This window comes from Haliaeetus leucocephalus, unplaced genomic scaffold (assembly GCF_000737465.1).
Source record: "Haliaeetus leucocephalus isolate CR32 unplaced genomic scaffold, Haliaeetus_leucocephalus-4.0 Scaffold295, whole genome shotgun sequence".
Lineage (NCBI taxonomy): Eukaryota > Metazoa > Chordata > Aves > Accipitriformes > Accipitridae > Haliaeetus > Haliaeetus leucocephalus.
The window spans coordinates 6,949,131-6,961,578 of NW_010972731.1; the positions used below are offsets into that span (position 1 = coordinate 6,949,131).

General features: G+C 51.0%; 1 protein-coding gene across 4 annotated transcripts in view; it reads left to right on the plus strand.

Annotated features, from left to right (window-relative positions):
- The window catches only part of MPRIP (myosin phosphatase Rho interacting protein), a 70,249-nt gene that overhangs the window by 34,864 nt on the left and 22,937 nt on the right, over positions 1-12,448 (plus strand). For all 4 annotated transcript variants that reach the window (XM_010570361.1, XM_010570360.1, XM_010570363.1 and 1 more), the window contains 6 exons: positions 4,607-4,748; positions 5,288-5,404; positions 8,018-8,074; positions 9,483-9,551; positions 9,779-9,868; positions 10,329-10,438. In XM_010570361.1, coding sequence (XP_010568663.1) covers positions 4,607-4,748; positions 5,288-5,404; positions 8,018-8,074; positions 9,483-9,551; positions 9,779-9,868; positions 10,329-10,438 — 585 coding nt within the window. The remainder of the gene's footprint in view (positions 1-4,606; positions 4,749-5,287; positions 5,405-8,017; positions 8,075-9,482; positions 9,552-9,778; positions 9,869-10,328; positions 10,439-12,448) is intronic.

The window sequence follows — 12,448 nt, forward strand, 5'->3', positions numbered from 1 at the left end:
CTGTTTTTTCCCAGCCCAGCTGGGCTCCTGGGGCTGTTAACAGGTTTTTATTGCCTTATCAGTAATGGCAAAAATTCCACTATGTCAGCCCAGGGCCTTTATCAGAGCAGGACGGGTGTAGGGAGACGAGTGCGAGCTGCACCAGGCACAGAGGTCTTGCTGCCCGTGGGGCTGAGCCTGGTCCAGTATTTGGGAGGGGGGGTGATGGCAGAGAGCAGGGCACTTGCCGGAGTGTTTGGCCAGGGATCAGGGATCACAGCCCGTGGCGCTGGAGGAGCATGCCATGAGCAGGGCCGGCTCAGCGGGCGGTGTTTAGGGACAGGCACGTTTGCTTTCTCCTCTGTTAACCTGGGAATTGGCCCGTGTGGGTGGAGAGACCGTGTGTCCCAGAGCTCGGCTGGACTCGGCATGGCACGGAGAGGCAGTGCAGCATCGCACCAGAGAATTAACATTCACCAGCACCCTGCTCAGCTTGGCTTGGCTGCTTTTTAAATTTGAGTTTACTTAGTCCCCGTATCCCTCTCATTTTTCTCTTCCAAGCTCAGGCTGTGCTGCTTGAGGTTGAGCAAATACAATAACTCACTTCCATGCTGTGGGGTCAGCTTTTTCCCCTGGGTTTAACACCATTTCTAATAATCCTTCTCAGTAACCCACTAACACGTCCGGGAACGCTTGCCTGAAATCGCTTGCCCACATGCCAACCCCATAGGCGCCAGCCAGGCATCGTTCAGATCTGCCTTTCATCTCTCAGTGCAGCCAAATGAACTCGCTCTGATTCTGTTGGTATTTTCGGCTCTTCCTCCGGGTTTTTTTTGTTTACCCACCATAAATCAGTGCAAGTGTCAGAGCTATGGACGGAAAAGAATTATTTTAGGTACCCAGTGCTGCATCCTGGGTGACACACCTGTAGGCTTTGCTCCCAATAAAGCTGTTTTTCAAGGCTTCTTGTCCTGTTACAGTAAAAGATATTATGTGACTTAAGTCCAGGACTGTGCTAGAAATTTTCTGTGTTGACCACTTATACCTGATGCTGACTCCATGCCTGATGCAGATGCCTGAGCTCGCAGCCACTGAGAAACATGAATCAGAAAACAGGAGATAATCTCCATGATTTTGGCGGAGCGGCAGAGTGCGAGTTCCCTCTGCTGGCACGCAGCAGGATGGGGCTGCCGGCATTGTGCAGGGGTGCCCGACCAGCCTGGGGGACAGAGCCCGTGTCCAGGGAGGTTGAGCCCTGCCTCTGATCTCCCATCTCAGACCCATCCCTAGGGTGAAAGAGCAGGGGCAGCTCTTTGGAAATCCCATGGATGAATCTCAAAGCCTGTTTTGCACACAATATCACAGCTGAAGAGGGCTGCAGGGATGTCCTCGGACATCGGTCCCCGTATCCCAGCAGGGCTCTGCAGCTGCAGGGATAAATCCTGGCACATCTCAGAAGGGTGCCAACGGCTTTGGGAAGGAGACCACCATTGGGTGGGGAGTTCTTGAGGTGCATAGACCCGGAGCCCCTTCCTCTGGGTATGTGGATGCGGGCTCATCTGCCTCCTGCAGCTCCCCAGGGAGCGTCAGGATTTCTGGTTGGCAAACTTGGCTTTTCTTGCACACTTCCAGGGATGCAGCCTCTAAAACCGTGGCTTTCCCGGTTGACCCCACGTTCTGCTCATGCTGGCAAGAGTCCACCATGGCATCTGCCAGACCTGCTGTAGGAGCGTGGTCAGGGGGCTGAGGTGTATTTCTAGCCTCGATAAATAGCAGAGCTGCCTGAAATTGCTTAAAAGACTTTTGTTTCTCAAATTCCTTCTCTGGAGCTTCTTGAGACATAAGGCTCTGCTCTGAATGCTGCTTCTACCCATAGAGAGGAGCGCCTGCTCTCCTAAGTATAGTTTTTCTTCTCTCGTAAAACTATCCTCTTCATTTTTGTGGACCTCTTGGGGAAATTCCTCTTCCTTTTCCTGACACTCACTGTCTTTCTTGCTGCTAAATAATGAATGAATCCAATAAAAACAAGCCCTTTCTTCCAATCAAAGAAAATCACTTTAACGATAGCTTGTGCTGGTCTTTATAGCTTTCCTTCCCACCGCACACACACCTCCACCTAACAACCAAGATCTGCAGCTTGGGTTTAGTGGCCTGGAAAAGATTAACAGCCTGCATGGCCAAAGAACTCCTTGGGATGAGCTTTGTAGTTGAGAAAGCACTAAATGGCACCGCAGCTTTTAAAACGCTTCTTCGTACCTGTCTGCAGCCTTGTTTTGTCAACATGCAGCTGCTGTTCAGAGGGAGCAGCTTTCTCCTCCACATGGTGGGGAGGAGAGGACAGCCCTTCCCCTCCCCGTCCCCCCAGGATCTCTAGCAGTAACCTCTCTGAAACATTGAGCTAATGGGAAAAAAAAGATTCTTTCCTGTAATCCGGATGATATTAACCCTTGGGGCTGTGATTTGGTTGCAGTGATTTATTTTTCTCCTCCCTTTTTCAATGATGAATTACTGGAATGATTTTGATTTTGTTTTGTATGTAGATGCAGATATATAATTTCCTCTTCTGTTCATTCATTTTCCAGCCTTGTTTTCTTCCAGGTCTTGTTGCTCTCCACCTTCTCCTGCTGTGTTGCTGTGTGACGTGTCCGCCTTTACTTCGCCTGCTTCGCTACCATCTCATCTCAATCTCAAGCCGTAGAACAACCTGGTGGTGCAGCCCCTTTCATGAGAAATCAACCTGCTTTTGATTTTGTTTTATGTTTTTTGGTTGGGTTTTTTTTTACTCTTGATTTGTTTTTCTTCAGGCCTTCACCTAGTAGGGTACAGACAATGTTAATTCATGGACCTCTTACTCCCTCCTAAACTGAGACTCAGAGAAGGCTGGGCCAGTGTAAAAAGGGTTAAAAACCGGTGACTCCAAAACAGTTCCACATCTATCAGTGAACAGAGGACGTGGATTTATTCTCCGCAGGCTGGCTTATTTGAATGGACATCTCGTGAGCAGAACATCCCAGGGGGATGGGGAGCTCTGTGCGAGCCCGGGATCTGCCCGCTCCCAGTCTGCAAACTGGGAGGTAGCAGGGGCTGAACAGATGTCCCATAAAAACATCAGAGACGTTTGAATTTCCAAAGCAAAGTCTTGCCCACCGATTTTGTCCCTTCCTCTTTGGTTGTGGGCTTCAGCGCCCAGTCCTGGCAGCCTGGCTCTGAGCAGCAGTGGGGGGGGGACGGACGTGATGTACTCAGACTATTCGTCTTATTTATGGAATTTGGTGCAAATGTTGGTTGAAAACTGAACATCCCATGTTTTTTGAGTCCTTAACAAGCTGTTCCTTTTTGTGGGAAGGGTTAAAAATGGTTTTTTTGGATAACGTGTTTTCCCTCATGTGATTGCCGTTGTGATTTTCATGCACATTAGAGGTTTGCATAGAGCAAGCAGCCCTGAGTTTAGATGCGGCACATGTGGGTCCAGATTTTGTGTCAAGAACCCACCCAGACTGAGCATTTTGGGGAGGTTCGAAATTGAGCTTTAAACCTCACAGCTTGGAGCTCAGCTGGTGTGTGTGTGTTGGTGGTGGGTTATTGCTTCACATTCCCAGGTTGTGATTAAAGACCTGAGGTTGATATTTGCCCAAACCCCTGGGCATGCAAACTTAGACACCAGCAGGCCCTTTGAAAATTCAAGTATTTCCTCTCCTGTGGGTCAGCGAGCAGCTTTTCATGCTGAAATGGTGCTTTTAATTCCACCTGCAAAGGCCTGTTGTTTGCTTGTTCTTAGCAGCATCCCATTTGGGTTTGGTCCGGGGTCGGCTCCTGCTCCATCCACATTTCTTCATAGTTCTCCTCCATCCTCAGAGACATGTGCCACGGTGTGATGGGCCACCGAGGCCGTGTCTGAGAGCCCAGGTTGTGCTCCCTGCTGTCCATACTGGATTTGCAGACCAGTTTGAGAGGAGGGTAGAGCCCCGGGATTTTGCAGGGGATGTCCTGCTGTGCCTGCACAGGGTGCTCCTCATCTCCTCATGCCTCTTCAGCTGGCGCACCTTTTGAGCCAGACCCATCGCCTGGAGGCACCTACGGACACTCCTCACTCAGTGCAGTCCTGTGGAAGTTATCTGTGTGGGGCTGAGTTTTTAGAGAATATCTATTGCCGTGAACACGCAGGGTGACCCGTAGCCACCCGTTACCTCTGCACCCCAGCTTCGTCTTACGTGTCTCTGCTCTGTGGTCTGGGGGGCCGTCGATAGCTGCAGTGCTAGAGAGTAAAGGCAAAGCTTACACCAAAGCTGCTCAATAATCCCTGCTTCTCAAAGGGCTGTAAAATTTATAAGTAAAAAGTTATTTCTGGTTTTGCAAGGGTTTTCTAGATATTTAAGCAGAAACTATTTGTGGAGCTGAGTAGTGTGAGGTTTTTCCCCACTTTGGCTGCAGGTAAAATGGTGCATGTCAGATTGGGGCATTTTGCCCCAATAGAGCTTGCAGAGAAATGGTGACCAAAAGCCAGGTGTGCATGAACACTGGGTCTAGCAATTCTGCAGCCTTAAATTTGTGGGATTGTACAGCTCAGCGCAGTTGCTGTTCTTGTGTTTAAAGTGGCTCTGGTTTCCCCTTTCTCTCTGTTTTCCAGGCGATCCCAGGTAATTGAAAAATTTGAGGCATTAGATATTGAGAACGCGGAGCACATGGAAACGAATGTGTCGGCCGGTGCTGCCCTTTCCAGTGAGACACGGCAGGGCAGGAGCGAGAAGAGGGTTTTCCCACGGAAACGGGTAAGCTGCTCAGCCGAGGTCTTGTGGTGGGGTTTGGAGGATGGCATCTGGGATCTGGCAGCCCAGGACAGAGGGTTTAGCTGTAAGATTTAGTTATAGGGTTTGTCCCTGGGTAGAGAAGGGGATCTGGAGTCGCAGACAGGCTCATGCAAACTGCTATGTGTGCTCAGTCTGTGCAGGTTTGCTGCTTTCTGTTCTGCTCCCTTGGCCCAGCTGCAGGTCAGAGTGGAAAATCAGGCTGTCTTTTCTCCTTCTTCCAAAATAGAAAGAGAGAAACTTCAGATCTGTCATGGCAGGACACATCAGGATGGGGTAGAGTAACAAATGAAACAGGCAGTCTTGAAAGTCCCAGATATGCTTAGATATATTGGGAACAAATTAATGCCTGAGAGTACAAAAAAAATGTATTGCCAATGAAATGGCACTTATTCTGAGCCTGAGATGCCCCTTAAATATGTGGATTTTTATGCCGTGAGCCAAGAGAGTGGGACTCGCTGTCCTAGTTCCTGCGCTGATCTGGGCTAACGCTGTTTACACAGGACTTCACTTGCGAAGGTTCCGCTGTGGGCTCCATCCTGGATGTGTCTGCGTCTCCTCTGTCCCCGCATCGCCGGGCAAAGTCTCTGGACAGAAGGTCCACAGAGTCCTCTATGACGGTGAGCCACCAGGATCATGTCCTCTGCCTTGGGGGAGGACGTGAGAGACCTTTCCTGGGCAGGTCCGGTGAAAACTGCTGCTTTCCCCGTAGCCAGCACGCAGGACATAGGATATGCTCGGATTCGGAGCAGGTTTCAGTGACTTAGCTTCACACTTCACACTTGGCACGTTAAGGAGAGCTAACACATGGCCTAGTTTTCTAATGCCGCTTCCTTGATGTTTATGCAGTTGCAAGTGGGTGTGAGTGGGAGGAAGGCTGCGAGGAAGGGCTGAACCTGCCCTCCTGAGCTTTCCTCCCTTTGCATATTTCAAATGCTCACCAGACCTGGAGGCAAACAGTACAGAACAAACACAAAATGCTTTCCTCTCACTTGCCACCCTTCTGTAGGAACAAAATAAATACACTTGCTAATCTCTCAAAAAGATTACACAGCCATTGTAAATAAGAGCTGCATTTTTTGTGGATGGACAGCTTCTGTTGAAGTCCTTCTCAGAAAAATGCAGTAGCTTAGCATTTCTGTAGTAGCTTTTCATGTAGACTTGTACAGCCACAAGAGCGATTTTTAAATTCTTGGTGGTAATAAAAAGGTGCAAGAAGTGCATATTAAGTGGCAATGCACATCGTCTAGTGAAGGCAAGAAAATCATGCAGTCAGTGGGAAGAAAACCTTTTCCTTGCATTAAATACGCTTTTATTGTGCCACTCCTGCTATAAAAGTAGCAACGTAAGAAAAACCTGCATGTCTGCTGGCTTGCAACCGTGATTGCAAGACTCTCCCCTGCCCGTTGGGTTCACTGTGTCAAATCAGATCAGATCGGTTATTCATCAGGGTAAAAGCCAAGGGAGAGTTCATCCCTTGTTAGGCTCAGTGGGTTACAGCAGAGCTGTGGCTTGCACTGCGTGGGTATCTCTTCCATCAAGTGCTTCATCTGTTTTTGGTTTCTAATGTCTACACCCTTCAGTGGCAGCTGGTCGCACACTTTTTGTGCTCCAGCAGCTTTGCAGCTTCGGGCAAAGCCTGTGCTCTCTTGCCTGCCCAAGCACTCAGAGGAAAGCAAAGGGGTTTCTGTGGAGGAGTGGGACCTGCAGGAGAAACCTTCCCGCTCCAGGTGCTTCTGTAGTGTCTCGCTGCAGCCCAGTCTGAAACGTGTGCATATACTGTTTAGCAGCCTCTTTCCTCTCTGTCTGCTTCTATGCCTTTGCTTAAATTTTAAGGAAACTGAGAACTGTAGTATGAATGCTGCTAAGGAGGGGTTTATCTGCTTTTGCAGAAGATTCTTGCCCTGTGATTCTTCTCAGTTGATAAATAACAAGCCCATGAACAACTGTAACTCTTGCAGGCCCTCTGTTTTCCTTCTCTGCAAAGTGCATGGCTGGGAGCTGGTTATTTTTGATCCAAAATGTATATCCTTTGCTTGACGCTTTCCTGTTGTACAAGAAGGAGCTTAAACAGGACCCAGATCCTGGAAGCCCAATCCTACCTGCACTTCAGCAGAGGAGAAGCAGGCAGGTGGTGGTATTGCTCTCTCAGGGTAAATTAGGGCTGAGATTAGGACACAAAGCTCTCATAGCCTACTTAAGAGATGGATGTAGTCGTTGTAAATGCAATTTTCTCTATAGTTTGCTTGTGGCTTATCGCTGCCTTGTCAGCAGGTCCTGGTGGGGCTCGGCGGGTTTATTGCCTGCAGCCACATCACAGCCAGGGCTGCTCAGGCTGGCGTCTGTCTGCTCCTTCCTCCAGTTCGCTAGGGATTCAGGAAGGGCAAGGTGGCCTTTACTTTCCCCTGTGTTTTTGTGGAGCAGGGCTGGGTTCCCGCCACTGTGGGAGCACTCAAACGTGGGATGTGGTGCCCCAGAGCATAGGTTTGATTGAATAGGCTTCCAGACTCCAGTTTTCCATTGCTCCCCTTGCTATAGCCCATTTCAGAAACTACAGCTGCATTTCACACACTGCTGTCCTTTCCTCCTCCACTCTGCAGCACATGGAGCAGCTGGAGGAGCTCAGCCTCGAGGGAGTGAAAGCATTTCCACCACATCCTTCCCTGCGTGCGGGCAGGGCTAGGAGGAAGGGCTGGCAGGATTTATCCCACGCTGTCTTGGTTGCTTTTCTCAGAGCTTCAACATCCTGATGCACCCACTTTAGAAGAAAGAGCAGGTGTCGTTTGGGTGGTGCAGTGCTGGGATTCCCTGTATTTCCAGCCTTTGGAACTCAGTCTTGTTTTGAACCCTGCAGCCTTGCATCAATAGCACGTAGTTTGTCCTTCGTAATATATAATAGAGGGACAAAACTGCCTGCAGTCTTGCTAATTCCTTGCTTCTCCTTCCTCCGTAATGCTGCTGTAGCAGTAGGAAATTACAAGAGAAGTGCTAGGAAGGGGACAGCCTGAATAAACCGTACAGCAGGTCTCTGTTCCTCCTGGGAGCGAATGTTTAGCCACCACGCAGTATAACGATCCAATTTGGATCCAAGGTCCCTTCCAACCCAAACTAGTCTATGATTCTATGAATTTAACTGTTGCTGGTCTCTTTTATTGCTATGCTGTGTTTTATCAAGCCGTTGCTGATAAGACATTTCTTCCCTCCCCTCTGATCGCCTCTCTCCTTTCTTGTAGCCCGACCTGCTGAACTTCAAGAAGGGCTGGTTGACAAAGCAGTATGAGGATGGGCAGGTGAGTCCGGGGAGTGCTCTGCCCTTCACGTTGGTCTTTGGAGCTGTGGTTGGTCCCCGTTTCTGGCAGCTGACACTCACTCCGACATCCCGGCTGTTCAGGATGTGCATGGGGCTGTGCTCGGCACTGACAAAGCCCCGATGTCCTTGCACCATAGATCAGCATTGCGCCATGCTCCAGATGGGGGAAACCAGATGTAGGTGCTTGGGCAGAGCAGCGACAGGGAATTTGTACAACTCTGGAGCCACACAGCAGTGGTTGTGTGCGAGCCCTGTGCAAATGGTGTTTGTCTTGGCGTGGGAATAGCTGGTGCTCTGTCCTGGGGAGGTTTCAAAGCCCCACAGCTGGATATCGTGTCATGGGTTTTTAGGAAGCTGGGGCAGCTTGGATAGCAGCACTGGTTTTGCGTTCCCATTCTCTTGTTAGTCTCATCTCCCTTGCGACCCAGCAACCTCTTTGGTGTCAGTAATGAGGCTCAGATAAGGTCCCCTGAGTGCTGGGGAAATGGCAGGGCCAAGAAATAAATAAATGCCTCTTGAGTTGGCACTGAGGGAAGCAGCCGCGGCCACTTCCCTCCTGTCCGTTCCCGGAGAGATGCAGGATGTGCTGCTCTATTGGAGCCTTAGAGATGGGCACTGATGCCAAGGCGGCGTGGGTGCCCTGGCTGCTTGCAATCTGCCCCTTCCCTGGATTTCCTTCCCTCCTGCTCATCCCGTTGAGGGAAAATGAAGGCGACTCGCCCACAGCTGTGAGCGCCGTGGCCCGGGCTCCGCTGTGGGTACCCACTGGTGCTTGGGGCAGAGGGCATGTCTGTAGGCAGCCAGAGGGGGAATTGGCTGCTGGAGCAAGTGCTTTATTAACTGAAAGCTGCCTTGGGTAAGACTGTGCCTCGCTGGGAGCGTGCAGAAGGCCTGTTTGTATAGAGCAAGGGCCAGGAACAGGCTCCGACTTAGGTACTGCAGATAAAACATGAATGTTTTACTGCTTTTTAAAATTTTTTTTAAAAAAGGTCCCTTGAAGGCTTTAAGTGCAGCCACTAAAAGCATTGTCTTGCCAGTGGAGCTAATGGGAAGGCTCCGACTGCCCCTGTGGCGCTCTCAGTGTTTCACCATCACATGCAGAGTTGGTGCCACTGAGGGTCCAGCACTCTGCCAGTGTGGCAGCACTGGGGAAATCAGTGTCCTGGCAGCGCAAACCATCACGGCGTCCCTTGCATTGCTGCCTGTTCGGGTCTCCCCTTCCTCCCAGGAAGGCCTCTCGGTGAAGCCGGGTGCGGAGCTGGGAGGGGAGATGCTGCGAGCTGCCTCCCTGCGGGGAATCTCTGCTGGGTGACCTGTGGCGAGCTGCCTGGGTGGCACTGGTGGGGAAGAAGCAGGATTATAACTGCCCCATCTTGGTTGTTTCCTAGTGGAAGAAGCACTGGTTTGTGCTGACTGACCAGAGCCTGAGATACTACCGGGATTCGGTGGCAGAGGAGGTAAGTGTCTTCTCCCATCAGTGTTCAACCAGTCGCTCTGCACCCCTGGGAGTCCCAGGTGCTCCCAAACTGACCCCAGGCAGGTTGTCTTCCCAGATGCCAAGGTCCTGGAGCACTGCTCTTCAGGGCTTTGTGCTTCTCAAGGACCTGCTGCGTGCCTCCCTGCGAGCCCACCGCACTTTGGGGTTGCAAAGCATTATGGCTTATTTTACCTCTTCCCTCTTCAGGCAGCTGACCTAGATGGAGAAATTGATTTATCCACGTGCTATGATGTTACTGAGTACCCGGTTCAGCGAAACTACGGCTTCCAGATCCATGTAAGGAGAATGTGGGGAGGAGGAAGAGTCCAGCTGCAGGACAGCAGACAGGGCTGCTCACATTGTGCCGCTGCTTGGGGATGCTCATCTGTGGCAAGGGAAACATCTCCCCAAACACCTAAGAGAGACCACTGGGCATTCCCCACAATGTTCCAGAGAGCTATGGCCTTGGGTTTGAGAGCCAGTTTTTTGGTTCCCAAAAAATGGGGAGGGGGAAAGGGAAGGTTTTGTCTCAGCCTTAGGCTCTCGGCTACAGCAAAACTAGCCTGATTGCTGAGAAATGTTAATTCCCACCGTGAGTGTGCTGGAGGATGGAGGGGCTGGGTACGACCTCCGCGTGGCCGGCGAGAAGTGCCCCAGCGCTGGGTGGTGGTGGCTGGGTGGAGGGTGGTACTGGGGGGGTGGGAAGGTGCTGGTGGGTGCAGTCAGCTGCTCTGAGCTGGTCCTCCTCTCTTGCTAGACGAAGGAAGGGGAGTTCACCCTGTCCGCCATGACATCAGGCATTCGCCGCAACTGGATCCAGACCATCATGAAGCATGTTCGCCCTACCACTGCTCCAGATGTAACAAGGTAAAGGGGGGAGTTTAGCAGCCCCTGCAGTTGTCTGGTTTGCTGTGCAGGAATAACTCTTCCCTTATCCCCTTTCTTTCCTCTTCCTGAGCCTGTCCGTTCCTGGAAGCTGCGGCTCTTTCTCACATCCCTCTCTGGGCTTAATTTGGATACGCTTTGTGGGGATGCTGATATGCTGAGTTACTCTTAACGCGTGCAGATTTCAAAGCGGGTTGAAAATGTGGCTTTAATTTGTGCATAGGAATATGAAATACTGTTCCTATATCAAGGCTCCTCTGGATTCCCACCAGGTATTGTGAAACCACTTGGATTCAGTTGTGCTGGGTTCCCCCTTTCCTCTGGCTACTGTTCAGCATGAGCTGCCCATCCCCTCCGCGGGTCACGGCAGCACGAGCCCAGGGTTCAATTTAGAAGCTGTTTGGCTCTGATATATTTTAAACTCCAGCCAGCAAATCGTCTTCCCTCCTCTTTTGATCTTCCAGATAGCTGCCGCAGCTCATTCCCCTTACGCGTTAGTAATGCTCGCGTCTCGTCCTGCCGTCAGTGCCAGAGGAAGGGACCCCCCCGCTTCACAGAGTACCTTCTGTGAGCGCTTGCAGCTGCGGGTAAAGGGTGTTTGACCTCCTCACAGCTAACCGCGCCAGCCACACTCGTACGGGCCACCTCTTACAGGCTTCATGGACACGGCCGCACCATTAACTCCGTCTCCTGTCCTTACCATAGCTGCAACGAGCAGGTTTTTGCCAGGTTTGTCCCTGCATTGATGGAATGGCTCTTCTCACCCGGTGCTGTTGACCTGGAGATGCTCCAGCCTCTCCTTCCCTATCCCGCTTGGCACTCAGCCACCGTTTCCCAGCCCTGCCCGAGCTCTGGTGGATCTCGCGGGGGTCTCGGGGAAGCCGCCTCTCTCCTCACTCCTGTGTATGTTTGATTTCCATGCAATCCCAGGAAAAACTTCTCTTTGAAACTATCCGTGCTGAAGCCCAGGTTGGAAAACTGTGTTCTCTCCTGTATTAACGTTTTGTGGTTTGTATATCTCGTGATTCACTGCATGCTTCTCCTTTTCTGCACCTCGGATGGGAAGTCCTGCAGTTTCCATTTATTTTTCTTTTCTTTTTCCCCCCCCTTTTTTTTTCTTTAAATAAAAGCCAGAGAGAAGGGAAGAAGCAACCTGGTCTTGACACTTGATTTCCCCACACTGGTATCTTCCGATGTGACTAGATATGAAGATGAAGACCAAGGAAATTTGAGGGGACTTGTCTGCCTTTAAAGAGCCAGATATATTTACAGCCTAACAGGTTACTGCACCACGGTAGTCCTGTGCTCACTGTCTTTGCATCTGCTCCAAGCCCACGTGAAGTGGTTTGACTTGGCTTACCCTTGCGAGAGGGTCCAAGCGCAGGTACCAGTTGGGCAGTAACTTGTTACGCTGCATAAATAGACTGTGAATCTCAATCCTGAGCTGGGGAAAAGGGAATTATAGGTGCACTTCTGTCATTTTCCACCGAGCTGGTTTTGGATGGGGTAGAGTCTGGCATGGGTTAGTCACTTTGCTGAGAAGTTGTTGCTGTGAGCTGAAGGGCTGCACCGTCTGTGAAGCAGGGCTGTGTTCACCCGGTGCCTGCTTGCAAGCCCTTTGACGCGGCGTGGGGTATTCCAGCCCATCCCACCTGGCTTTGGGCACGTCATTAACATCCACACCTGGGGAGCGTCTTGTGAACAGGGCTGCTGGAAAGCTGAAGGACAGACTGCCAAAGGCTCATGATGGAGAGGTGGCAAATGTCTGCACAGCGTGGCCAGGGTGCAGGAGGGACGTTAGTCTGGGTGCTTGGCTGTGCCGGGAGGGCAGTGGTGTTTGCCCCATCCCTGGGACCGGTCCGACTCCACACACTCCTGCAGCCCTCTGCTGTGTCTCTCATTAACCTGCTGCCATGTCTCCACCAAGCCAAACACACTTTTTCTCGGTTACTCAAGTCCTAATTACTGTTTATATTGCTGCGTGTGTCAGCA